The sequence below is a fragment of the Epithele typhae genome (assembly GCF_022376455.1).
Source record: "Epithele typhae strain CBS 203.58 chromosome Unknown BXZ73scaffold_114, whole genome shotgun sequence".
Classification (NCBI taxonomy): domain Eukaryota; kingdom Fungi; phylum Basidiomycota; class Agaricomycetes; order Polyporales; family Epitheliaceae; genus Epithele; species Epithele typhae.
In genome coordinates this window covers 24,914-48,454 of record NW_025954305.1, presented here as the reverse complement: position 1 = coordinate 48,454, position 23,541 = coordinate 24,914, and the positions used below count along the sequence as shown (strand labels likewise).

At 59.5% G+C, this 23,541-nt stretch overlaps 7 protein-coding genes across 7 annotated transcripts; 6 read left to right on the top strand and 1 right to left on the bottom strand.

The window, feature by feature from the left end:
• Positions 1–163: 163 nt before the first annotated feature.
• Positions 164–1,770, top strand: BXZ73DRAFT_56374 (mitochondrial carrier; the record flags this gene model as incomplete). The annotated part of the gene is made up of 3 exons (XM_048021469.1): positions 164–547; positions 608–842; positions 899–1,770. 3 exons carry the CDS (start codon positions 164–166, stop codon positions 1,768–1,770), a joined length of 1,491 nt encoding a protein of 496 aa, XP_047871758.1.
• A 1,011-nt stretch (positions 1,771–2,781) lies between these two features.
• On the bottom strand, positions 2,782–4,913 carry BXZ73DRAFT_56407 (uncharacterized protein; the record flags this gene model as incomplete). Its single annotated transcript, XM_048021474.1, has 7 exons — positions 2,782–2,892; positions 2,953–3,235; positions 3,320–3,351; positions 3,404–3,587; positions 3,650–4,360; positions 4,413–4,717; positions 4,770–4,913. The coding sequence occupies 7 exons, from the start codon at positions 4,911–4,913 to the stop codon at positions 2,782–2,784; spliced, it is 1,770 nt and encodes a 589-aa protein (XP_047871757.1).
• A 177-nt stretch (positions 4,914–5,090) lies between these two features.
• BXZ73DRAFT_82401 (pre-mRNA splicing factor) lies at positions 5,091–7,204 on the top strand (the record flags this gene model as incomplete). The annotated part of the gene is made up of 7 exons (XM_048023704.1): positions 5,091–5,189; positions 5,251–6,096; positions 6,148–6,411; positions 6,471–6,680; positions 6,724–7,017; positions 7,088–7,132; positions 7,199–7,204. 7 exons carry the CDS (start codon positions 5,091–5,093, stop codon positions 7,202–7,204), a joined length of 1,764 nt encoding a protein of 587 aa, XP_047871756.1.
• A 4,694-nt stretch (positions 7,205–11,898) lies between these two features.
• On the top strand, positions 11,899–15,007 carry BXZ73DRAFT_93215 (ATP dependent DNA helicase; the record flags this gene model as incomplete). Its single annotated transcript, XM_048026605.1, has 9 exons — positions 11,899–11,934; positions 11,991–12,053; positions 12,104–12,672; positions 13,053–13,665; positions 13,748–13,873; positions 13,912–14,241; positions 14,311–14,667; positions 14,709–14,734; positions 14,797–15,007. 9 exons carry the CDS (start codon positions 11,899–11,901, stop codon positions 15,005–15,007), a joined length of 2,331 nt encoding a protein of 776 aa, XP_047871755.1.
• Positions 15,008–15,390: 383 nt separating this feature from the next.
• BXZ73DRAFT_107528 (glycoside hydrolase family 43 protein) lies at positions 15,391–17,311 on the top strand (the record flags this gene model as incomplete). Its single annotated transcript, XM_048016936.1, has 6 exons — positions 15,391–15,595; positions 15,649–15,722; positions 15,780–15,853; positions 15,902–16,294; positions 16,351–16,569; positions 16,630–17,311. The coding sequence occupies 6 exons, from the start codon at positions 15,391–15,393 to the stop codon at positions 17,309–17,311; spliced, it is 1,647 nt and encodes a 548-aa protein (XP_047871754.1).
• Positions 17,312–18,638: 1,327 nt separating this feature from the next.
• Positions 18,639–21,385, top strand: BXZ73DRAFT_93213 (ABC transporter transmembrane region 2-domain-containing protein; the record flags this gene model as incomplete). Its single annotated transcript, XM_048026604.1, has 15 exons — positions 18,639–18,867; positions 18,895–19,081; positions 19,129–19,349; positions 19,400–19,433; positions 19,486–19,655; positions 19,712–19,792; positions 19,837–19,967; positions 20,023–20,098; positions 20,240–20,398; positions 20,451–20,569; positions 20,623–20,735; positions 20,807–20,826; positions 20,881–21,051; positions 21,119–21,269; positions 21,325–21,385. 15 exons carry the CDS (start codon positions 18,639–18,641, stop codon positions 21,383–21,385), a joined length of 1,923 nt encoding a protein of 640 aa, XP_047871753.1.
• An 880-nt stretch (positions 21,386–22,265) lies between these two features.
• BXZ73DRAFT_93212 (MSF1-domain-containing protein) lies at positions 22,266–23,013 on the top strand (the record flags this gene model as incomplete). The annotated part of the gene is made up of 3 exons (XM_048026603.1): positions 22,266–22,297; positions 22,391–22,562; positions 22,681–23,013. The coding sequence occupies 3 exons, from the start codon at positions 22,266–22,268 to the stop codon at positions 23,011–23,013; spliced, it is 537 nt and encodes a 178-aa protein (XP_047871752.1).
• Between the last annotated feature and the right edge of the window lie 528 nt (positions 23,014–23,541).

Here is a 23,541-nt window from a genome sequence, read left to right as displayed (position 1 = left end):
GCAGTAAACACAGGTAAACATTGCCGCGCGCCAGCCGCTGAGCCGGATCGCCGCGCACACTGACAAGCTTGTTTGCCACCACCGTCTGGCATGCCGCTAAGCTGCACAAAACACTGACCTCGACGTCACCCTCGGCCAAGAAGACCAGGTTCACTTTCACATAATGGCCGTTCCAGCCCCCGCGTCACTCCGCGATCTGTACACTACTCCTTCCAACGCCTGGTCCTTCGTGCCACCTCCTCTCACTCAAGACAATTCGACCAATCCCCCACTCTCTGGACCCTCTTCTTCTACTCAGCAATGGTCTACGCGCACGTCGCCGAACCCGCTGTTTGGCCTCTCTCCCTCCCTTACCGACGACTCTGGCCTTGACATCACGTCATTAGCGAAGGAGCTCTGCCTCGCAGCACTCCTGCAGTACTCGACCGCTGCTATTGCTCAGCCATGGGAAGTCGGCAGGACGCTGCTTCAGGTGCAATGGGTACCGCGAGATCCAGCAGACATTTCGCCTGAAGCTGGGGCGGAAAATCTGGAGGACGAGGGCGAGGTGCGCCTGACGTTTCATCCGTGCACACGAGGCAAAAGCTGACACCACGTCTGTGGATAGCTCAGCGACTCGTCGTCAAACGAGAATGACTCCTACTTTGCGGACCCGACCTCAGACAAGCCTGCACGACCACCACGTCCTGCGGACGAGTCGGGCTATGTTATTAGACAATCCGTGCTTGACGAAGGGACCCAGCCTGAATATATTATCCCTGTTGGAAGTGCGGACGGTGCGTGGGGGATGATCAAACGCGTTGGGCGATTTAGGGCGGAAGGATGGCTAGCGTTATTCAAAGGTGCGTACTATGGTGTTCGCGAACGAAGTCAGGGTCCAACCATACCATCTCTGTAGGTCTGTTAACCTCCGCTGTGTCAACTGCGCTTTCAAGAACACTGCAACCCATCATCTACTCCGTCCTCGAGTCAATATTCTCCCCCATTACACCCGCCTCTCCCTACTCCTATGGCCCGACCTCCGTGCTTCTCCCTGTAGCCTCACAAGTCCTGACGGGCTTCATCCTCTCTCCTCTGGACCTTGTCCGCACACGGCTCATGGTCCAGTCCTCCGTCCCTCGGTACCGCACCTACTCCGGCCCGATCGACGCCCTCCGCCAGATCCTCGCGCAAGAAGGCGGTCTGCGCGGCGTGTACCTCCACCCGCACCTCTTCATCCCCACCCTCTTCGACTGCACCCTCCGCGCGCTCGTCCCGCTCACGCTTCCGGGCACGATCGCAAGCTACGTCGGCTTCGGCCCGAACATCTCCCCCGAGGCGACCCCGCTGCAGTGGCAGTTCTCGGAGCTCCTCGGCGCCGTCGCAGGCGCGTTCATCACCCTCCCCTTCGAGACCGTCCGGCGACGGCTGCAGGTGCAGAACCGGGGCGCCGCGCGTCCGCTGAAGGCGTGCGTCGAGCTTCGGCCCGCACCGTACAACGGCATGGTCGACGCGTTCTGGCACATCCTCACCGAGGAGCGCTCCGACCTCCCGCTCAAGCCGCCAACGCACAGGAGGCGCCGCCGGCGCAGCTCGCACAAGGGCAAGGAGCCCGCGCACCAGCACGTCGAGGTAGTGGAGGACGTCGACCACGAGAGCTGGCTGCGTCACAGCGGCATTGGGCAGCTGTACCGTGGTCTCAGTTTGCGGGTCGGGGGAGCGTGCCTGGTGTTTGTGCTGGCTTTGATGGGTGGTACGGACGAGGTGGATGGAGGTTGGGCGGAGCTGTGATGGCTTATGGGTAGAGGCCACTTCGAGGCGTAGATACGGCGGGCCGAACCACGCTCATGCGTATATTCGCGTGGCGGCGTTCGTTACTTCATGAATGTATTCCCTATTAATGACACCCAGTTCTATACTCATGGCATGTTACCACCACCCCGAAGGCTATCCCGATACTGCCAGCCTCAGGTAAGACTGTAGCGCTGCCCTCGATGTCAGCCACCTCAGCTGTTCTATTGTTTAGCTGACGGTCGTAGTCAGACTTGCAACGAATGTCAGTCTCCGCAAAATTGAGACCACCGCCAGTGAGGAGTTGACCTGGTCACGTCCTTAAACCAACAACTCTAGTTGAAATTCGCTGACGTGGTTTCGGAATGGTTTCAGAGCAGCCTGTCAGAGCTCGCTGGAGATATCCCACTCGGATGCAAAGTCGAAACAACATGATCCATCCTAACGCGGGGCGGGAACACATTACAAAATAAAAGACTAGATAACATTACTGATCTCGTCTCGAAGTTCGTCATACAGCAACTCTTCTCCTCTGCGCCAATCCGTCCACGAGCAATCCCGAAACCTTGGCTTGAAACCTGCGGCACCACGGAGAGGGCGGGACGCCGGTCAAAGTAGATGGCGTCCGGTTGAAATGGCGAGCCAGCGGCGTCTCTCGGGGCAGAGCACAGCTGGCGACCCTAGCGCAAGAAGCGGGGTGTCCGGCGGGGCTTCCAGGATTCAACGGCATAGATTGGCTCTCTCGCGAGGGCTGAACCTTTCACGTTGTCAGTCTACGCAGTGGCACACCGGAGCCCCGGAACACCGACGTGTCCGCAGCGCGGTGTGAGGCATCTTGATTCTTCCCTGGGTGACGCTCGACGCCGAAACCGCAAGACCCACGTTGCAGTCGCCAGTCCCGGCGAGAAGGCCGCTCGCACGCGCGGAGATCCGAGCCTCGGGAGTAAGCAACGCCAAGGCCGCTACGGCCCCTATGCGGTGTTGACACACATAGCTGCGCCTCTTCCGAGACTACTCTCGAGAGTTATTATGGGTGTTCGATTGCTTTTCTTTCACCTTCTTCGCAAGCGCTGGTGGGACTACGGACAGCTGCACGGGTCGGTCTTCGTCCGCGTTATGTCCCTGTAGAGTTTCATTGGTGTGAAGGAAGCACCTCATGAGACCTTATCAAGGGTCACGTACGTGGACCAGGTGGTACTTCAGACCGCTCTTCTGCTTGTACTTCTTCGTACAGCCTTCGTGGGGACATCGGAAGGTGTTGTGGATGTATCGTCCAATCTCGGGCCCGACAAGCCCGATGGGAATCCCATGTTCATCTAGCTCCTGCTGAACAGGTGGGACGCTAGGTTGCGTCTTGGTGGGTGTGACGGTCGAATTGGTAGCTGGGGCATTATTGCGATCATTAGACGGCGCTACAGGGTCACCTTCTTGTGTCATAATGGCGTCTTGGAAGTGATACTTCGATCTGTTGGGGAGAGACGGATGAGTATCGGGTGTGAAGTTGGTACACACCCCGTCCAAACTACGGACAGAGTCAAAAGGAACATACATCTGTAGATGGTACTGGAGTCCGTTGAGGCTCTGTGACCGTACATGAGAAGCGTGACGGGACGGTTAATATGCGAATTCTCACCTTCCAGCTCTTCACGCAGCCTTCGAGTCCGCATCTGAATGGCGTGACACCACCAAGATCTCCGTTGTGGTCGTTCCTCGAATGCTTTGCCAATTCTCCCGAAGTGGTGAACACATTGGCGCTTTGCGACGCGTTGGGTGGCCAACAATCGCGATGGCCGCATGCGTATGCCAGCACGCTCGTACTGGCAGGTACATTATTGAGCACGCGCGGCCAACATACTAGACACGTACAACCGACGCTTACTCGGAGGTAACAGGAAGTTTAGACGACAGGCGGGTGACCAGTGGTAGCCTCCTTTTGGGCAGTAGAGTGCGCATATGTTCCTTCTCCTCTTCTGTGCGGTAGTGACCTTTGGCCGCAGGGACGTCAGTTGGACCAGGAGTAACGGATGGGTCGATATCCGACGCGGAGGCATGCACGGCACTCTGGGTTCCATCCATCGGCGAAATGCGACCGCTATGCTGGTCGCATACGGAGGGATGGTCGGGAACGTCGTCGTCGTCAGCCAAGAAGTCATAATTGCTGGGTGATACTGGGTCCTCAGCCGGCAGATCAGATGCCGTGTGTTCAGGCGAGAACGAGCCTTGAGGTTCGACAGGGGCGGGAGTCGAGCGACCAGCATCGTCGAGCGCGGATGAGCTTGGGAGTGCATCTTGCGACACTTCCTGGGCACTCGGGTGTGGAGGTGTTAAATGAGCTCCCGACAAGATCTGCTGTGGAGAAAAGGAGGCGCCTTGTGGTTGGAGGACGTGCTGAGGCGAAGAACCTGAGTGTAAGACAGACGGCGCCACATATTGCGGACTCCGACCATCCCAGAAGGGAGAGCCTTGATTCCCAGAGCCATCGGATGTTCCTTGCAAAGCAGAAGCGAGGGTCCCTGGAACGGCATGAGAAGGCCCTGCCTGTCCAGGGATTTGGGGTTGAAGTTGTCTCCTTCGGTCAAGCATGCGATACCTGAAGATCGCTTCAACGAGAGCATCCAGGCAGAGAACGATGAGTGGCTGACCTGTTCCTGCAACCCAATCCGCTTCTGTTTAACTCTTGACCGATGAGGCCCCATCTTCCTCCATGCCTTTCATGAGCTTCAAAAAGCCTGGCATCTTCATCGGCCGTCCAGTCATCGCGTTTGAGAGAGGGGTCTAATGCCTCCCTGTAACGCTTGGAGCAAGCATCGTCTGTCCTTCCGGGAATCTGGCGAGCGATGACGGACCACTTCTGGCCATGGGTGGCAAATAATGAAAGGAGCTGTTGATCCTCTTCCGCCGTCCACGCGCTCTTCTTCACATTTGGTGAGAGGGAGTGAAGCCAGCGCTGCACAGGAGACCTTAGAAACCGACACAGGGAGTCAAAGGGTTGTCCCAACCTTCCTGCACGCCTTATTCGTCCGTCCGGGCACTGACGCAGAGATGATCTTCCAGTTGTCGTTCTCCCCATGGATGGCGACCGCCTGGACAAGTAGGTTATCTTCGAGCGTTGTCCATGGCTTTCCAACACCGCGTTCGCTCATGGAACACTCCACGCGACGGCCGCTGGTGAGCCACTGCGGCCAGAGTAAGAGAGAGGAGGAAAAATGGTGGTCAAGAAATGCAACTGGCCAAAGTGACTTGAGACTGACAAGCGCCCGACGCGCTGAACGCGATTGTGCTGTCTTACGTAACCGCGTCTTGCTCTCGCTCCTGCTGCCATGTCCCTCGTCCAAGGCTACTCTTCCGACGAGGACGACGGTCCTCTGTCGCCGACCACCGATGCTTTTGGTCTCTCATCTCTCCCCGCGTCCAAGAAGGTGCGCGTTGAAGACACCTCGATGTCCCTTGTGCCCTCGTCAGCGCCACATGTACTCGCAGAGGTATTTATTCAACATTGCGGACCGCACGCGACAGGCGGCTAACAAGCAGTTCTTTCAGGACCCACTGCAACAATCTTCCCTTATTACGCGACCTACGGACACGCAGATGAATGTGAACATTTCGTATGACGACATGATGCTGCCCGTTCAAGGCCCGGAGAACCCTTTCGGAGACCGGAATCGGTTCATGAACCAAAACGCGCTCGCGGGACACGTAGAGGAGCAGGCCATGACGGAACACGCGTTCCGCCAACAACACCTCACGCACGCTATCCTCGGCTACTCCGCCAACCCTTCGGTGGACCCCAACGCGCCCGCTATTCTCGGTTCGCTGGACAAGGCGCAGGAGCACGGCTTCCAAACAATAGGCTCCGTGAAAGTGCCTAAAAACACGAAGAATGAACTGAAGAGGAAACGGAAGGCGAAAGGGGATTTGGAGATTGTGGATGGCGAGGGTGCGTACGAGGGACCTTGGGCGACTTGGCAGGGAGACGAGCCGACAGCGGAGGTCGAAGAGGCCATGGACGAGCCGGAGCCGGAGTCAGAGGAGGAACCAGAGCAGGAGTTCCAGCCCAGGAAAGCGAAGCCGAAACGGGGCGCACCGGGGCTCGAGTCCTCCGTGTTCCATGGCAAGTCGATGCACGACTACCAAGGACGGACGTACATGCACCCACCATTATCGGAGGCGCCGCAACTACAGCACGAGCCAGGGTCGCAAGAATGCTTCATCCCGAAGGTTTGTATTCACACCTGGACGGGACACACGCAAGGTGTTTCCGTGCTCCGGACTTTCCCCAACACCGGCCATCTGCTTCTGAGCGGTTCTATGGACACAAAAATCAAGGTGAGTGTGTCCCAATGCAAGTGTTGTGAACGCATTCCTGATTTCATGTAGCTATGGGATATCTATACCCACGGAAACTGTTTACGCACCTTCCATGGTCACATGAAGGCTGTCAAGGATGTCACATTCTCGAACGATGGTCGGAGATTCTTGTCTTGCGGGTATGACCGTCAGATGAAGCTTTGGGATACGGAGACTGGGCAGTGCATCAAGCGCTTCAGCAACGGCAAGATCCCGTATGTTGTACGATTCCACCCGGATGAAGATAAGCAGAACATCTTCCTGGCGGGTATGTCCGACAAGAAAATTATTCAGGTACGTTCTTCCGTCCGTCCGTCTTCTTGTTGTGGGTGCCTGACGACGAATACATTCAGTACGACATGAACTCTGGAGAAATCACGCAAGAATACGACCAGCATCTCGGTCCTGTGAACACGATCACCTTCGTAGACGAGAACAGACGGTTCGTCACGACATCGGATGACAAGACCATTCGAGCTTGGGACTTCGACATCCCGTCGTCATCAAGTACATCGCCGAGCCGCACATGCACTCGATGCCCGCTGTCACACTGCACCCGAGCAGTATGTTTCCAATTGGCCCATTCTTCCATCCCGCCACTGACAGCTTGGCGGTCCGTTGACGTCGACAGAGAAGTACTTCGCTGCACAGAGTCTCGACAACCAGATCCTCGTGTACAGCACGGACAACTTCCGGCAGGCACGGAACAAGCGGTTTGCCGGCCACTCCGTCGCTGGCTACGCCTGTCAAGTGGGCTTCTCTCCGGACGGCAAATGGATCAGCAGCGGCGATGGCGAAGGTAACGTCGTCTTTTGGGAGTGGAAAACGGGCCGCATAAAGTCCCGCCTGCGCGCACACAACAAGGTGGTCATCGCGCATGAGTGGCTCCCACACGAAACGGTACGTGCGCATCGCCTCAGCGGTTTTTTTCCTGCTATCGCGCCTGGACCGAGCTGACACGTGTGCACAGTCCAAGGTTGTGACGGGTTCGTGGGACGGGTTGATCAAGCTCTGGGTACGTCACCTCCGCTGCATTCCCGCTGAACAGAAGCGATACTGACTTTTGTCTGCAAACGTGCAGGACTGATGCCATTGTGCTTGCCATATGGACCGCATGCCGTGTATCCTATTCACCTGCTTGTAGACGTGTACATTAATATCCCTATCGGCGACGACGCGGGCTCGACGATTCGCAGCCACCCACACACGAAACCCATATGTATGGCCTGCGCCGCTTCTTCGCACCTTGACCGCGCGCGTCGCTTCGTTTCATCCCGTAATATCCCCCGGCACTCCGAGGACATCCTTTCTGCACCCTCGACTTACGCAAGAGAAGACGCGGGCGCGAAAAAAAAAGAAGTCCGCAGGGATGCGCGCCCTCCGTCGCAGCGGAAGCTCTCGGGCAGACAGGTGCTTTTCCACATGACGTGAGTGCTCGGTCATGCTCCGCCGTCGTCCACAAACTCGGCGCGCCCGTGCTCCAGCGTCCCGGGAAACCCGGTCTAGGGCCCTCGGATCCCGTCGCCTCGACGTCTGCGCAGAAGTGTGCGGCCGGCAGTGTGGCTGTGGGACGTCCGGACTCCAGCTCGTATCGTCCCCGTCCGCGCCAGCCCTCGGTCTCGTGAGCCCCGCACGCGATATGCGATAACGCTCGACCTGCGCCGTGCGGCGCGCCATCAGCGACGATTGCATCTGGCCGTCTCGAAAGCGAGCATTTAGATTATCATTAATTCCGTCTGGAGCTCGAGGCCGGGGGCCGAGGCAGGTTCGTGCTGTCACTAGTGGTCTCCATCTCCCCCCTTGTCACGCTCGAGTGCCGGCCGCGCCACCCGGAAGAAAAGAGGCCAACCCCCTGCGGTCGCGGGAGGGCCCTGGGAGTTCGTGCCGGACGATGGTGGCGCGGGTGTTCAGAGGAGGCGGGAGCCGTGGCGGTAGTTATTATACTCCGCGGCGTGGATGCTGCCGCCTGCGAAGCTCGGATGATCGGCGTGCTCTTGTACTGAGTACTACTACCAGCTCGGTTGTGAGGTGCGGTTTGGAAAGGATGCAGCGCGCGGTTTGGCGGAGGATCGGAGGTGTCTTGATCTTTGCCTTGACCGTCCTCGGCGGCGATAGACCTGGCGAGTTATGAGGACGCGGAGCAGAACGAGCGTGCGGTATACTAGCGTCCGCCGTGGTTGCCTTCTGATCGCGCTTTTGTGGGCTCGTTCCGACGTCTGTCAACCAGATCAGACCCGGTTCTACGCGCCCAGGGGCCAACGGTGAGCAGTGAAGTCTTGAGCAGTGGGCGTTGGAATACAAGACGCCACCTTCCGCTGCCCGCGCGTTTTTATTTCTGTGAGCTGGGAGGAGATCGCGCGGCGACCAGGATCGAAGGCCCTGAACGATCGGCGCAAGCGAGGAGCTCCTAACCACACCGATCTGCCCGACGCTCCGCCCTCCTCGGATGCACGATCGGGAGGTGATATGGCGACAACATACGAACACCGTTGGGGCGCGTTGGAGCCCGTCTCGTCGCTTGCGCATGCATGAAAGCGGGGGTGGGCGGCGGCGCGATGCCCGGGACGGTCTTCAAGCTTCAAGCTTCAAGGGCAAGGGTGGACGCCGTCTGTGCGAGACGACGGGATCGTCTCTCGTGCGAGCGTCCGCCGCCACCGCCGAGCGTGCCGGGGGGCAGACGTGGATGACGTCGGGTGGCGGGCGGACAGGCGAGGGCCTCCGCTGCCGTACGAGAGCAAGACATGAGGCCGTCGAAGGCCTGGAGGCGTCGCGGGGCAGCGGGACTGCAGCCAGGCCTGAAGGCCTGACGCGCCGCATGCCAGCGATCGACGGGCAGGACAGGGCATCGATCGCCAGGGCAAGCGGGAGATAACCCCTGTGCTGAGGTGCCTCGGAGTCGGGTACACGATCGCGAGGCGCGCGGAGTGCCCCGTGCAACGTTCTTCTGCGGTCCGAGCCCGAGCCACATACGAGAGAGACGATAAACGAGAGTTTGGCGACAGCGCACCAGGAGGTGGTGTGATGTGCATCAGTGCGTCAATTGTCAAATTGAAGCCGGGCTCGGCGCGGATGGGGCTTCTGACAAGTGTTCAGGTCTCAGAAGGCGGCTGAGCTTGTAATAGGTCACCGGGCACTAGCACCAGGTCTTCTTGGGCGCGGGGCGGGGCGGGGAAGAGGCTTCGAGGGTTCGCACAGGGACCACTGAGGGATCATCTGCGGGAGATGCTGACATCCGTCTGTTTCCGCGCGAGGGCACGTCTGCGGAGGTCCGCAGCGCGCTCGGGTGGGATCTGCATGCGGTCATAGGCTGTGGCTCGGGTCGCGCGTGTGGTGAGGCCGAATCATCAACTAGTGGCGAATTGTCGGCGGGCGGTCGCTCCGTCGACTTCGTCTCTCCGTTCGCAAAGTTCACGACGCGGCCAGGTCGGCGTTCTTCAGTGTGCGCGTGCACGAGCAGCCGCCGTTGAGTTCATCGCGGAGGACCACATGTACACGGTCGTGCGTGGATGCTCCCTTCGCCGCCGCGGGCACGCCTACAGATCCAGAAACACGGCTCTATGAGGATGTGCGCGCGCGAAGAGCAAGATAAAAGCATTCGGACATACCTACAACGCTTCGCGGGTTCTAGGCGCACCCTGCGATGAGCAACAGTAGTCTGATCGGACGGGCCCGAGCGGGGACGGCCATGGCGCGCTTGATGATTGGCGGCGGAGAGGACAAGGCCGCCGAGCCTGGAGGAGCGCGAGGACCTAGGAGGACCTCTTGCTAGCTCTTGCTCCGCCCGCTGGTTCGGGGCAATCAGACTAAGGGCGGTGCCTTGAAACGGGAGGACGGAGAACAACAGGGCCTGAGGGACCTGTCCCAGAAGGAGGACGGTTGCCCAAGCACCAGAATAGATGAACGTTGACGTTCAAAACGGGTCGAGTTGCGCATTGACTTGAGTGAGGGCAGCGGCATAGCGACGAACAGGCCGGTTTGTCTTTCCGTGCTGATGACATCCGGATCGCACCCAGAGCGGGAGTGCAACTGACAGAGTTTGGCCCGATTGCGCGTGCTGAGCTATGCCGGAATGAGCAGACAGGAGGCTGCGCACACGATGACGGTCGCCCAGGAACGGACGGAGTGGAGGTGTCGGCAATTTTTGAGCGCCAAGAGCAGCAGGCGCCGGGAGCAAAGTAGAGTTGCATTGGCAAACGGCTGTCACGCTCGCCTCCGAGATGCGGACGTCGCGATCGGCGGACGCTGCCCGGACAGGGCGCCGACCCATGCCGAGCATGACCTAGCGGCCGCACCGCGCCAGGTGTGTGCAGGGGTGATGTCCGGGCTCAAAGCCGACCAGGTTCCATATTCTGGCACGAATGCTCGTGGCCAGGTCCATGCACCTGGAGGAGACACGAGCGATGTCACAAATGCACCTCGAGCTCGCGACATAGACAGGCACAGTGCCCCAGATCATCGGGCTCGAGCGCGTTGCGGTTGGACGATGGGCGCGCGCGCTGACCGCGCTGCCCAGCCGCGGACCCGCGAGCGACGCGCGATGGTGGCGGCCAATGGGCGGCCAGGATTCGGCACAAACGCTCGCCCAGACCGGACCGCACCGTGTGCCTGACACGCGGTCACAGTGACGGTCCTCTGATCCCATCCACGTGCCTCTGGCCTTGGCCACCCGGGGCGTCATAAATGTCCCGCTCAGTCCGCTTTATCTTTACCAACCCCCGCTAACCCCTACCCGCCCTCCTCCCGCCGGCAACACTCATCCACCATGCGCTTCTCCCTCGCGTCTTCTCTCTCGCCGCTCTCGTCGCCTCGCCTCTGCTGCCCCCGTAAGTTTTTTTCCGTCAACCTCCATCGTCACGCCCTTCTGACCTCCCTCCCATAGGTCGACGTCGTACGTATCTTCTGCTAAGCCGTCACCTTCCTCGTTCCAACCGCGTCTGTTATAGGAGGGTCGCAGCAGCCCTGGCGGCGGCCAGCAGCCAAGCTACAAGCGCTCATGCCCCAACGGCAGCACAGGCTGTCCCGACAACCGCGCTATTGTCGAGGTCCGTCCGCACGTCTGGTCGTGACCTTCAACGTCCAACACCTCTCCACAGCGCTGCACTGGTGCTGCTGCCCACTGCCCCTCATACTAAATCCCGATGTCTCGATGTCTACCTCTGTCACTCCCCTCTTGATTGAGGATTGTTGTTGCGGTATCCCCTCGTCGGTGCGTCATTTCACCTTCTGCATGTCGATACGACGGCTCATGTCGCCCAGTCTTCCCCTCCCACTTTCATCCTGGTCTGAAGGTCCTGTAGCTCATGCCCTGCACACGGAAGGTCGGCCCCTACGGTGCTTATATTCTTCCTTCCGCTGTCGCGTCCCCTCCTTGTCGCTTTGCTTGAATTATTCTACTCGATTAATTGCGCCCTCTGTATCATATGTACATCAAGCCCTCCAACATACATCTCGCATTGGACTGCAGTCCTCGTCGCGTGTTTGAATTCTAATGCCATGAGACGGGTCACGGCCTCCACTACAACCCTTTGCCTCGGATGGATTCAGGTACATCATGTCAGGCGACCTCTTCGATAGATAGATAAGTATAGAGCTTGGATTGAGTTGGAGTACTTTTGGAGCGGACTGTACGGAGAAGAAGCGTCGACGCGGAGCAACAGTGCCATACATCACGTGCAAGCTTCAGGGCAGGCCGTTACGCGGCTGGTCGCGTCAAATGAGGGAGTCGCGTCTTTTGGTCCCATCGGTACCACCACTCTCGCCTCTCGCCTCCCATTCGCCACCATGTCTCTCCTCGATGAACCAGTGCCGGAAGATGAGGTGATGAAGGAGCGGGCGCGTATTTTCGAGGAATTCTGGACGCCGTCACCGACGAGTACAGCTATGGCGAAAACATCGGCCAGATGCTCCGCAACGACGAACACCGGTTGATCGTCAACGTCGACGACCTCCGGGACTACAACGCGCCTTCGCGGATGGCCTCCTCAAGCAGCCCGTGGAGTACCTCCCCGCGCTGGAGACCGCGCTCGTCGAAGTCGTCAACCGCGTCCACGACAAGGACAAGCACGAGATCGAGGGCAAAACCTACCGCGTCGGCCTCAGCGGCTCCTTCGGCGACCACCACGTTAGCCCGCGCAACCTCCGCGCCGCACAGCTCGGCCGGATGATCTCGCTCGAAGGTATCATCACCCGGTGCTCGCTCGTCCGGCCGAAGATGGTGCGGTCCATCCACTTCTGCGCCGAGACCGGCCTGCACCACTCGCGCGAGTACCGCGACGCGGCGACGTCGACCTCAAACCTGCCGCCCACGTCGTCCATCACGCCGCAGAAGGACGACGAGGGCCACCTGCTCGAGATGGAGTACGGCTTCTGCGAGTTCCGCGACCAGCAGAGGATCAGCATCCAGGAGATGCCGGAGCGCTCGCCCGCGGGGCAGCTCCCCCGGAGCACGGACGTCATCCTCGACGGCGACCTGGTGGACAAGTGCAAGCCTGGGGACCGGATACAGCTCGTCGGCGTGTACCGCAGCGTCGGTGGCGGCGCGAGCGGCTCTTTCAAGTGAGTGTTACCCATTGTCTTATTCGTGCGTTTCGTCTCCGACGTTCGCTCCGGGCACGTTCGGAGGTTTGCCGGTATCTGCAGCGTGTTGCCCGCGTGGAGGATGAGATATTCGCGTCAGGCGGGTCTAGATATTGCTGGGAAGCCCGGTTGTCGCTCGGGTCTTGCGCGATCGCACTAGCCACCCTCGAAGTTTCCTAGCGCATGACTGCGGCGAGGCTGTATTGCGTCGGTCACACGCAGTCAATCGTCTTTTAGTCATGGATACTATAACGCAGTGCGAGACGCGTTGATCTCGTCAGCTAGATTGTTTGTCGCGGCACTGGCCATGTCACAGCAGAGTTCTCGTCCAACGTTTCATGCTCATCATGCTATTCCAGATCCCTAATCCTGGCCAACAACATCAACCTGCTGTCGTCCAAAGTTGGCGGCGGCATTGCACAGACGCCTATCACCGACTGGGACATCCGGCAGATCAACCAGCTCGCGAAACGCTCCGGGATCTTCAACCTGCTTTCGCAGTCCCTCGCGCCATCCATCTACGGCCACGACAAGATCAAGGAAGCAATTCTGCTCCTGCTCCTTGGCGGCGCGGAGAAGAACCTCCCGAACGGCACGCACATCCGCGGGGACATCAACATCCTCATGGTCGGCGACCCGTCGACGGCCAAGTCGCAGATGCTCCGCTTCGTGCTCGGCACCGCGCCCCTCGCGATCGCGACCACGGGGCGCGGCTCGTCGGGCGTCGGTCTCACCGCGGCGGTGACCACGGACAAGGACACGGGCGAGCGGCGGCTCGAGGCGGGCGCGATGGTCCTCGCGGACCGCGGCGTGGTGTGCATCGACGAGTTCGACAAGATGTCGGACATCGACCGGGTCGCGATCCACGAGGTCATGGAGCAGCAAACGGTCACGATCGCCAAGGCCGGCATCCACACCACGCTCAATGCCCGCTGCAGCGTCGTCGCCGCCGCGAACCCGATCTACGGCCAGGTGCGTCCCCCTCCTCCGCCCGCAGAGCCCGTCGACGTCCGCCTGACCCGCGTGCGCCCGCGCCCGTCCCCGCGGCGCGCAGTACGACGTGCACAAGGACCCGCACAAGAACATCGCGCTCCCGGACTCGCTCCTCTCGCGTTTCGACCTGCTCTTCGTCGTCACCGACGACGTCGACGAGACGCGCGACCGGATGATCGCGGACCACGTCCTCCGCATGCACCGCTACCTGCCCCCGGCGTCGAGGAGGGCACGCCCGTCGCGGACTCGCTCGCGCAGCCGCTCGCGGTCGACGGCCCGCGCGGCGCCGCGGGGGACGAGGACGAGCGGGAGCCGTCCCCGTTCGAGAAGTTCGACCCGCTGCTGCACGTCGGCGTCGGCGCGGCGCACCGCGGCGCGCGGCGGAGCGGGCGCGCGAAGAAGCCGGAGATCCTGAGCATCGCGTTCGTGAAGAAGTACGTGCAGTACGCGAAGAGCAAGCCCGCGCCGAAGCTCACCCAGGGCGCGGCGAACCACATCGTGAACGTGTACGCGACGCTCAGGAACGAGGACCTCGACGGGACGCGCAAGAAGCGGGTGCGTGGTGTGGGCGCGGGCGGAGACATCTGACTGTCGAACTGACCATCAGGGCACGCACGCACACAGACTTCGCCGCTGACAGCGCGTACTCTCGAGACGCTCATTCGGCTGGCGACGGCGCACGCGAAGGCGAGGCTGTCGACGGAGGTGAAGGCGACGGACGCGAAGGTCGCGGAGGAGATCCTGCGCTTCGCGCTCTTCAAAGAGGTCCTCCGCCGGCAGCGCCGGAAGAAGCGCAAACTGAACAGCGGCGGGGTCGACGCGGTCGGCGACGAGGACGACGAAGACGGCGAGGAGGGCAGCGACAGCGACGAGGAGGAAGAGGAGGTCGAGGCCGCCGCGACCAAGCGCATGGACATGCCGAAGGGCAAGGGCGTGTCGCCGGCTCCGGCGCCGATCGCAGACGCGGACGCGGGCATGGACGTCGACGACGCGGCGGGGACGCGAACGCGCCCGCGGGACAGTTCGACGGGACGCTCCGTCCGGAACGGTGCGTGTGTAGGGCTCGTTCGGGCGGGAGGGCGACGCTGACGGGCTCGGGCTGCGACGCAGGCTTGCGCTCTGGCGGCGGCGCGTGGCGGAGATCTGGCGCGACGCGCTGCGGGACGAAGACTCGGTATACCTCTCCACGCTCCTGCCGATGGTGAACGAGGGCTTGGCGGACGCCGCGCTGTTTGGGACCGCGGAGGCCACCAAGGCGTGCGACGTTATGACGGCGGACAGCGAGCTCATGCTCAGCGATGGTGTCGTGTACAGGATCTGAGCAGAGAGAAGCCTTGTGTTGTGAGTCTAGTCGAAGTCTGTAATTGCTGTGTCTTGCTTTCATATCCTCTCCAGACTTGCATGTACCAATCATGTATTGTAGACATTATATCTCTCTCCTTGACCTCAGCTGCACCCGCGTCCGTCATGTTGCCCAGCGTGATCAAAGTCCGTCAGAACGGCGGGCCGACCTCGCATGCGCATCTTGGCGAAAGGTGAGTCTGATGCGGTCCCCCAGTACTGCTACAGAGAGCGGACTCATGACCAACGCTCCAGGTGGACACACGCTCAGCTGACCTCACCGGGCGGGGAGCATATATGGGACTTCACGCGCTCCCCGCACGGCCCCATCTCAGCCGAAGCCGCAGCCCAAGTTCTGCCGCGATGATTAACCGCTCCCGGATCTCGCTCCTGGGCTTCTTGCTCGCAGCGTCCGCGGCGCGCGCTCAAGCCAAACCTCGAGGCCTCTGGCAGACGAACGGCACGTACATCAATAACGCGACCGTCGTCGCCGCGGATCCCTACGTGCGCTGGGACGCGTCGACCGGCTCGTACTGGGCGTACAGCACCGAAGGCGCGGACGACGGTGGTATTATGGGATCTATACCTCGCCGGACTTGAGCACGTGGAGCAAGATCCCAGGGGGTGCGATCAAGAACGACTCGAAGAACGTCTGGGCGGAGGATTGGTGGTGGGCACCAGAGTGCTATTACAATGTGGGTGTTTGGCTTGTTGAGTTCAGATGGAACGCTCATCGTTCTACACGGATATAGGAGAAGACAGGATGGTACTTTTTGTTCCATGCCGGCCGGTATCTCAACTCTACCAAAATCGCAGAGTACTTCAAGTATGCAACCTGATCTTCACTAGAAATGCTCTCAAACAATCTATTCAGGTACCCAGACTTTGAAGAAGCCTCGAAAATCGGCGTCGCAGTGTCCCGCTCCCCAGCAGGCCCCTTCGCTTCCGTGGCCGACCGGCCCATCGACTACTACCCCTTCGACCCGACCTACCACGACGTTAACCTGCTCATGTCCCCGCCCTACCTCACCCCTCCCGCGACGCTCGCGGAGGGCGAGACAGCCCCGTTCGGAACCTACATTCCCTCCATCGACCCGAACGTGTTCTTCGAGGACGACGGCTCGATCTGGCTCTTCTTCTCCCGCAACGCGTACCGCAACTGGGTCTGGAGCGCCCCGCTCGGCAAGTACATCGAGGAGAGCAACATCTACGCCGTCCGGCTCGACGACGCGTGGTGGCACGACCCGCACGCCCGCACGCCCCCGCCGTGCACGCGTCGTTCCGCGACGTGCACGGGGGCGAGCCGGCGGGGTGGGTGCAGAGCGTGAACGCGAGTCTCCCCGGGCCGACGCGCAAGGACGGGTGGGTGCCCGTCATCGCGTACGCGACGCAGCCGCAGGTGTGGGAGGACGCGCATGTGGACGACCACGCGGCGAGCGCGGGCACGCTCAAGGACCGGCGGTGGGCGGAGGGGTCGACGACGGTGAAGCGGCACACGTCCGAGGGCGATGCGGTCTATTTCTTGACGTACAGCGCGAACAAGTGCGTGGGCTCGAGGTCTATACGTGGGAGACGCAGTGCTGACCTGCGCTCCCTATGCAGCTACCAATCGCCCGACTACGGCGTCGGGTACGCGTTCGCGACCTCCGTCACGGGCCCGTACTACAAGAGCGGCTCGAACCCGGTCCTCTCCCAGGACGCGTCTCGTCAGTTCTGCTCCTCTCAACCCGCATACACGGGCAGCTTACCGATGGCCTCTTGTCGCAGACTCGGTCTACTCCACGGGCCACGGGTCCATCGTCGCCTCGAGCGCGAACCCGAACGAGCCTTCTACCCGCACCACGCGCGCCCCTCGCCCGCGGACGACCGCTGCCTCTACACCGCCCGGCTCTTCATCGAGCCCGACGCGCTCTACCTCGGCTTCGGGCCCGACGCGGGGGATCTGCGCCTCCCGTCTGGGGTCGTTCCGCTCACCCTGGCCGCGAAACCCGTCGCGAACGGTTCCAGCGCCGGGGTGCGGGAGTTCGAGGTCACATTGAAGAGCGCGACCGGGGCGGCGTTCGACTTGGGGAGCCCGCTGGGCCGCGTGAGAGCAGAGGTCGTGCAGGGCGGCGGGAACGTCACCGCTCGGATGGCGAACGGCAGCACGCTCGTTGTCAGCGGCGGGAGCGGGGCTCAGGTCAGGCTTGTGTACGAGCGCGCGCGCTCAAACGTGACGGCGCCGTGGCTTGCGGTATCGCAATCTCGAATAGGAGGGGATGTTGAGGTCGTCGAGACGACGTGATGTATGACATTACACGTGGTGCTAGTGTACAACAACTTTCTGAGAAGAACTTCGGACATGGCTGCAAGGAGAGAGGACATGAGTGCGGGTGGACGGGTGGCCAGATCACGAAGTAGGAGGTCGGAGGTCAGGTGTGGAGGAATCATGGGCAGCTACGAGCCGAATGCTTGGGCTAGGGTAGACGTGAAGACCGGAAAGAGTGTGTCCAGGAACTGAACCAGTCCAAGGATTTGGCGGCTGGACTTCAGGGTGCCTGTAATGCCAACAGAAGGCTTGACAGAATGCCCTGCTGCAGTATCGTGGCGAGAACCGGCGAGGGCACCAGGAGACACAGGGTGAGATGGAAACTGAGATGGAAACTGCGAGGATGCCGATAAGGAACCAGGTTTGATGTCGCCAGGGGTCTTGTCACGACTGAATGCACTAGAAAGGACTGAAGCGACCGTTTTCGCAGCCGACGCAGTTGAATCAGAGGGGATTTGCGGGTTCGCTCCGGAAAAGCTTCGACGCCACGCGTTAGCAGCCGGGCGCTGGCTTGGCGTGGACTATCGACATCAAAAGTCAGTGGACATGAGTGCTGCCAAAACCGGCTGTATGCGCACCTTCCTCGGACCAGATCCAAGGTGGATTGCAGGATGGTCCGCAAGACGATCTTTGACATCGCTTAAACCCTCTGTCCAGCGAACACGGTAGCCCGGAGTGGTCGTGGTCGGAGTAGCGCGGGCAAAACAGCTAGGGGAGAGTGTGGATCTCTTGAGGATCGTGCGAGGGATGGCTGGCTGTCTGGCGACGGGAGTCGTAGAACGTGAGGTTTTGTCGCGTTGAGCAGGGCTGGGGAGCAACTTGATGATCTTGAGGGGCGGCCCAGGTTTTGCGGGGCGTTTGAGCAGAATCGACGCCTTCTTCCCATTCTGCTCGATGTGAAAGTAGGCGTCCCGACGAGATGGTTGTTTAGACACAGGGCGACGTCGTGGAGCTTGGGACAAAGATGTAGACGGAGTAGTGCAACTAGGAGCGCAGGGCTTGATGGCCTGGGATGGTCTGGCCTTGCTGCTTCGGAGGAAAGACCAGTCTTTTCGATTCTTGGATGTCCTCGGACGGAGTTGGCGCATGTTGTGAGGGGAGGAAATGAGTGGAAGGGCGAGCGGACCGAGTCGAGGATGGATGATCGAGATGATGCGCGCGCTAGAATGACGCGTCAATCACATGCGACCCTCAGCTTGCAATTGTGGCCGGAGCTCACAACGCGCGAGTCTCTCTCAGACCCGTCCTCAGGCCTCATTCCTCCCCTTACCTTCTCTCGACGCCCCCGCCCGATGTGCATTTGATGGCCGTGCAGTCTACCCTCAGGCCATCCAAAGAGCGCATCACCCAGCTCGTCCAAGCATACGCCCGCCACCGTCCCATCGTCCAACGCGTCCTCACCGCCGGCTTCGTCGTTTACTGCATCACCTCAACTTATAGAGGTCTCGCTGCGCGCCCCGCCTCTTCTTCTTCCAAGCGCAGGGGAAAGGGAAAGGATGATGGTGGCTCTGCTAAACCAAGGGTCGCGGTGAGTGTTGATTTTCTACACGCAGGTTGAGCGCGAAGTCCCTCATCCGCTTCCCATCCGCTCCAGGTGGACGCGGTCTTCTACCAGAGGCTGTCGCGCATATTGCGCATAGTCATACCCAGCTTGCGGTCCAAAGAGGCCCTGCTGTTGTTCATGCACTCCAGCCTGCTCATCTTTCGCACCGTGATCTCGCTGTATGTGGCAGCCCTGGATGGAAAGTAGGTCTCCTTTGCGTCGAATGTGTTTCATGTCTGATGTGTGCTAGGATCGTTGCCTCCCTTGTGCGCGCGCAGCCCGTTTCGTTCCTACTGAACATTCTGCGCTGGCTGCTTGTGGCCATCCCCGCAACATGGACCAACAGCTGGCTCAGCTATGTTCAAAACAAGCTGGCACTGGCTTACCGCACGCGTCTCACGCAGGAAGTCATGAGGCAATACCTGGGTGATGAACACGATCCCTCAGACCTGAAAGTGTTCTACAAACTTGGTGCGCTCCCCCTCCAGCCGCTCCGCGCCCGCCCTGACGCATCACCACAGCCAACCTGGATGACCGTATAAAGAACCCTGATCAGTATGTTTGGAGTCTCATTCGATCGACGGTGGTCCTGATGCAACGTCCTCAGGATGATTACGCATGATATTCAACGCTTCTCCACACATCTTGCCGCAATATACGCCAATGTCGCGAAGCCTGTGCTTGACGTCATCCTATACAACTACCAGCTCTCCCAGAACGTCGGAGCAGAGGGGTTGGTCATCCTCACAGTACTTGTTCAGGCGTCTGCTGCCCTCCGTAAGCCCTATGCGGTGTCATCATTTTCTACCGTCATTGATGCCATTTTCTTTCAGTCCGCGCACTTACTCCACCCTTTGGACAATACACGGCCACGACGGCACAACTCGCCGGCAATCTTCGACACACGCACTCTCGTATTGCTGAATTTGCTGAAGAGATTGCTTTCTTCGGCGGCGAGGGACCGAGAAGATGCTTGCCGAGCGCGAGTTCGCAGCAAAAATGGGGCATGAACATCGAGTGCTGCGGAAGCGATGGTGGCATGGCTGTGCTGAAGAGGGCATCGTAAAATGGCTGTGGGGAAGCTTTGGCGTACGTATGTCACTATCAACTTGCGGAACGGGAACGGCTCATTCTGGTCGAACAGTTGTGTATCTGCGCTATTCCCGTGTTTTTCAAGCTCCCGGGTGTTGCTGCGCTTGATATGGGCGGTCGCACAGAAGGTGACACTTTAGAGTACCTCGAACGAGCTGGTCTGACGTCCCCTTTCGTCCAGGCTTCGTTACGAACAGACGTCTTCTTCTATCTGCCTCTGGTATGTCTGCATGCATTTCAATCAACGTCTTTTACTTATTCCTGTCCAGACGCGTTTGGCCGTGTGATGTACTCCTACAAGGATCTCTCTGAGCTCGCCGGATATACTTCGCGCGTCGCTCTGCTACTGGAGACCATGGAAGACGTGCGCAAGAGCAAGTTCGATAAGGCTCTGGTGAGTAGCGCGAGCATCGAAGAGAACGCCAAGAGTATGTCCATGCATTTCTTCTCCACCACTGATAACTAAAATATCTGTTGTAGTTCTCAAAGGACGCGGTGTCGTTGAACTCTCTGAAGAGATTCAATTCGAGAACGTCCCTATCGTCACCCCCAACGGTGACATCCTCGTGAAAAGCCTCAGTTTCTATGTCAAACCTGGAGTATGTCTGATGTATATCCATGCGTTGCAACTCCATGGCTATTTTTGTAACAGCAACATCTTCTGATCGTTGGTCCCAACGGCTGTGGGAAATCGTCACTCTTCCGAATACTGGGCGGCCTATGGCCTGTGTACGGGGGGACCGTTCGGAAACCGCCTGCGGATGAGTTTATCCTCATCCCCAACGGCCATACCTCTCTCTTGGCACACTTCGGGATCAAGTCATCTACCCCCACAGCAAGGAGGATATGGAAACTCGTACGTCGGGTGTTTCATGAAAACCCTGACGGCGTTTCATCGACGATTGAACAGGGGGCATCACCGACGACGACCTGCTCGAGATCCTTGCCCTTGTGCAGATGGAGCACATCGTCGAGCGCGAGGGTGGATGGGACGTTGCACGTGAATGGCGTGACGCTCTCAGCGGTGGTGACCAGCAGAAGATAGCGTGGGCCCGATTGTTCTATCACAAGCCCAAGGTGCGTATCTTATCTCCTAGCCTACCACCTACTTCTGATGAGTCGCTGCACAGTACGCCGTGCTTGATGAGGCGACCTCTCTTGTCCCCCTGACATGGAGGGCATGATGATGGATCACGCGACGCGGCTGGGAATCACACTGCTTACCGTCTCACATCGTCCGTCCCTCTGGAAGTATCATTCCATGATCCTTCAGTACGACGGACAGGGCGGATACGTATTGTGCATCTGCTTATCATCTGACATTGTCCCGCCTGCTCATCAATACCTCTTGCAGTACGAAACTCGACGCGGAAAAGCGACTTGCATTCCAGCAGAGAAAGAGGCGCTCGACTTGAAGTTGCTGGAAGTGTAAGCCGTGATAGTCCTTGTTTGCATTGCGAGCATGCGCTGACATTTTCGGCGACTTTATCAGACCGAAGATGAAGGTGCGGCTTGCGGAATTGCAAGAGCTATCTGCATTACGGACCCGAGTGTAATGCATCCTCCGTACGCGCGTTGGCCGTTCGGTTTATTGTTATCACGGACCTCCTCCGCCCAATCTTGTAATGTATCATCTACAGGATATATGTATATCTACCCGGACCGTGCTATCTTCTGCGTTTGACCTGGTCGTGTGAGCAGCTTGAGGGCGCTTTTGTCTTGCTGCGTGTGGCGAGCGGAGGCATTCGCGCCACCACCGCCATCGCGGCGCTGGTGTATGATCGGCATCGTTACGAGTTGGACGGTACTTTGTTTGAGGGCCCTACTAGGAAAACTATCAGGAACCTACCCAGGCCGCCAGCCGCCGATGGAATGGTGTGTGACAAGAGCAGAATAATATTACGGGCCTAACAAGATTACTGCAGTGAGCACGCAGCAAGCAAGGGAAGATCCTTGTCGTTCCTGGAGGAGGATCATGGGTTGGACGAGCCAGTGCGGGGGAGCGCCACGGACCTTCGCGGGCCGACACCACGATGAGACCTTTTGCGGGGCGCGCCAATCGGATTGGAGCATTTCGGGTGGACTCGGAATTTTTTATCACGCTCCAGTCTCACGGGCGCTGATTGGCGGCCGCTCGCCACGACGGCCTGTGTCGCTCCGCCTCTCGTGTGCCCGTCTCGGCGTTTGCGACTCTTTCTCCACTCCCGTCTCTCGCCCCTCGGTATCTTATATTCGCATAGACCCCCGCACGTCCGCGTGGTTCCGCCTAGAAGTCTCGTCTCTCTCCAATCCACGATGCACTACTTCTCGCAGCTCTTCAACTACGAGTGAGCATTCTCTTGGGCGTGTGATCCGTCTCCGCTTGCTGACTACTTGCTTGTCTGCTCTCTTTCCCTCGCCTACCCCGCAAACCCTTGTAGTCACCCGTGGTCGCACGTCGTCATTGGCATCTGGCACAAGTATCCGAATCAACACTGCAGCCATGTGCTCAGCATAGACGTCGTCGACCGCTCCGTCAACCCACAAACGGGCATTATCCGCACGGAACGGATAATGGGCTGCAAGCAAAAGACACCAACTTGGATTGTGAAGGCAAGCCTACCTTCTCATCCCCTTGTCGCCGTCGCGGTGTCTGACGATTGTCTTCGCTGCCAACTGCCATCATCCCTGCTGTCGTCCCCCATTACCCCCCTCACGCTGCGTCTCGCAGTTCTTCGGCGGCTCCGAAGACGCGTTCGTGCGGGAAGTCTCATTCATCGACCCCGCAACGCAAACAGCGACGATCACGTCCGTCAACCTCTCGCTCTCGCAATTCGCGACGTGCAACGAAAGCATCCGCTATCAGCCCGCGCCAGGGAACAAGACTGCGTTCGTTCAGACGGCTGAGATCCAGGCCCGGATGGCGCTCTGGCGGTCTGCAGCGGACAGGCTGGAGAACTGGCTCGTGCAACGGTTCGAGCAGAACGCACAGCTGGGCAAGGCCGGCTTCTCGGACGTCCTCCGCCAGCTTTGGGAGCCTCGAGGGGAGCAGCGGCAGGCATAGGCCTGTGTGTCTTGGGATTCCGTTCGTCTTTTCTTTATCCCCCGGCCGTCTCCCCTTGGGACATTCGCTGGCTCCCTATAGTTATTGGCTCCCTAGAAGTCCCGCGCTCTGTTCCCTCGCTCTCTCATCGCTCACTTTGCGGCTCCCATAGACGGGTTCGAGGAAGTTTATCATTAGTAGAAATATCCGTCGCATCTACCAACACACCACTGCAGCTCAAAAGCGTCCGGCATGACGCCTGACGACATCATTACGATACACTCATTGTATTCTATCCCCGCACCCCCTCACGACACTCCTCCCTCTACCCCCGCACCTCTCCGACGTCAGCCCTCCCACCCTCTTCTTCCGGATAATCGTGTCCGCTTCCCGCTTGTTCGCGGATACTGTACGTCCGCTATGCGCCCGTAATACTATCTGCACCAGGCGATATAGTCCTGTATATAACTCACAGTGTGCCTTAATTTGTGCTGTTGGCTCAAGTGCCTGTCCACAAAAAGATCCAAAAAATTGATGCTCACACGAGCG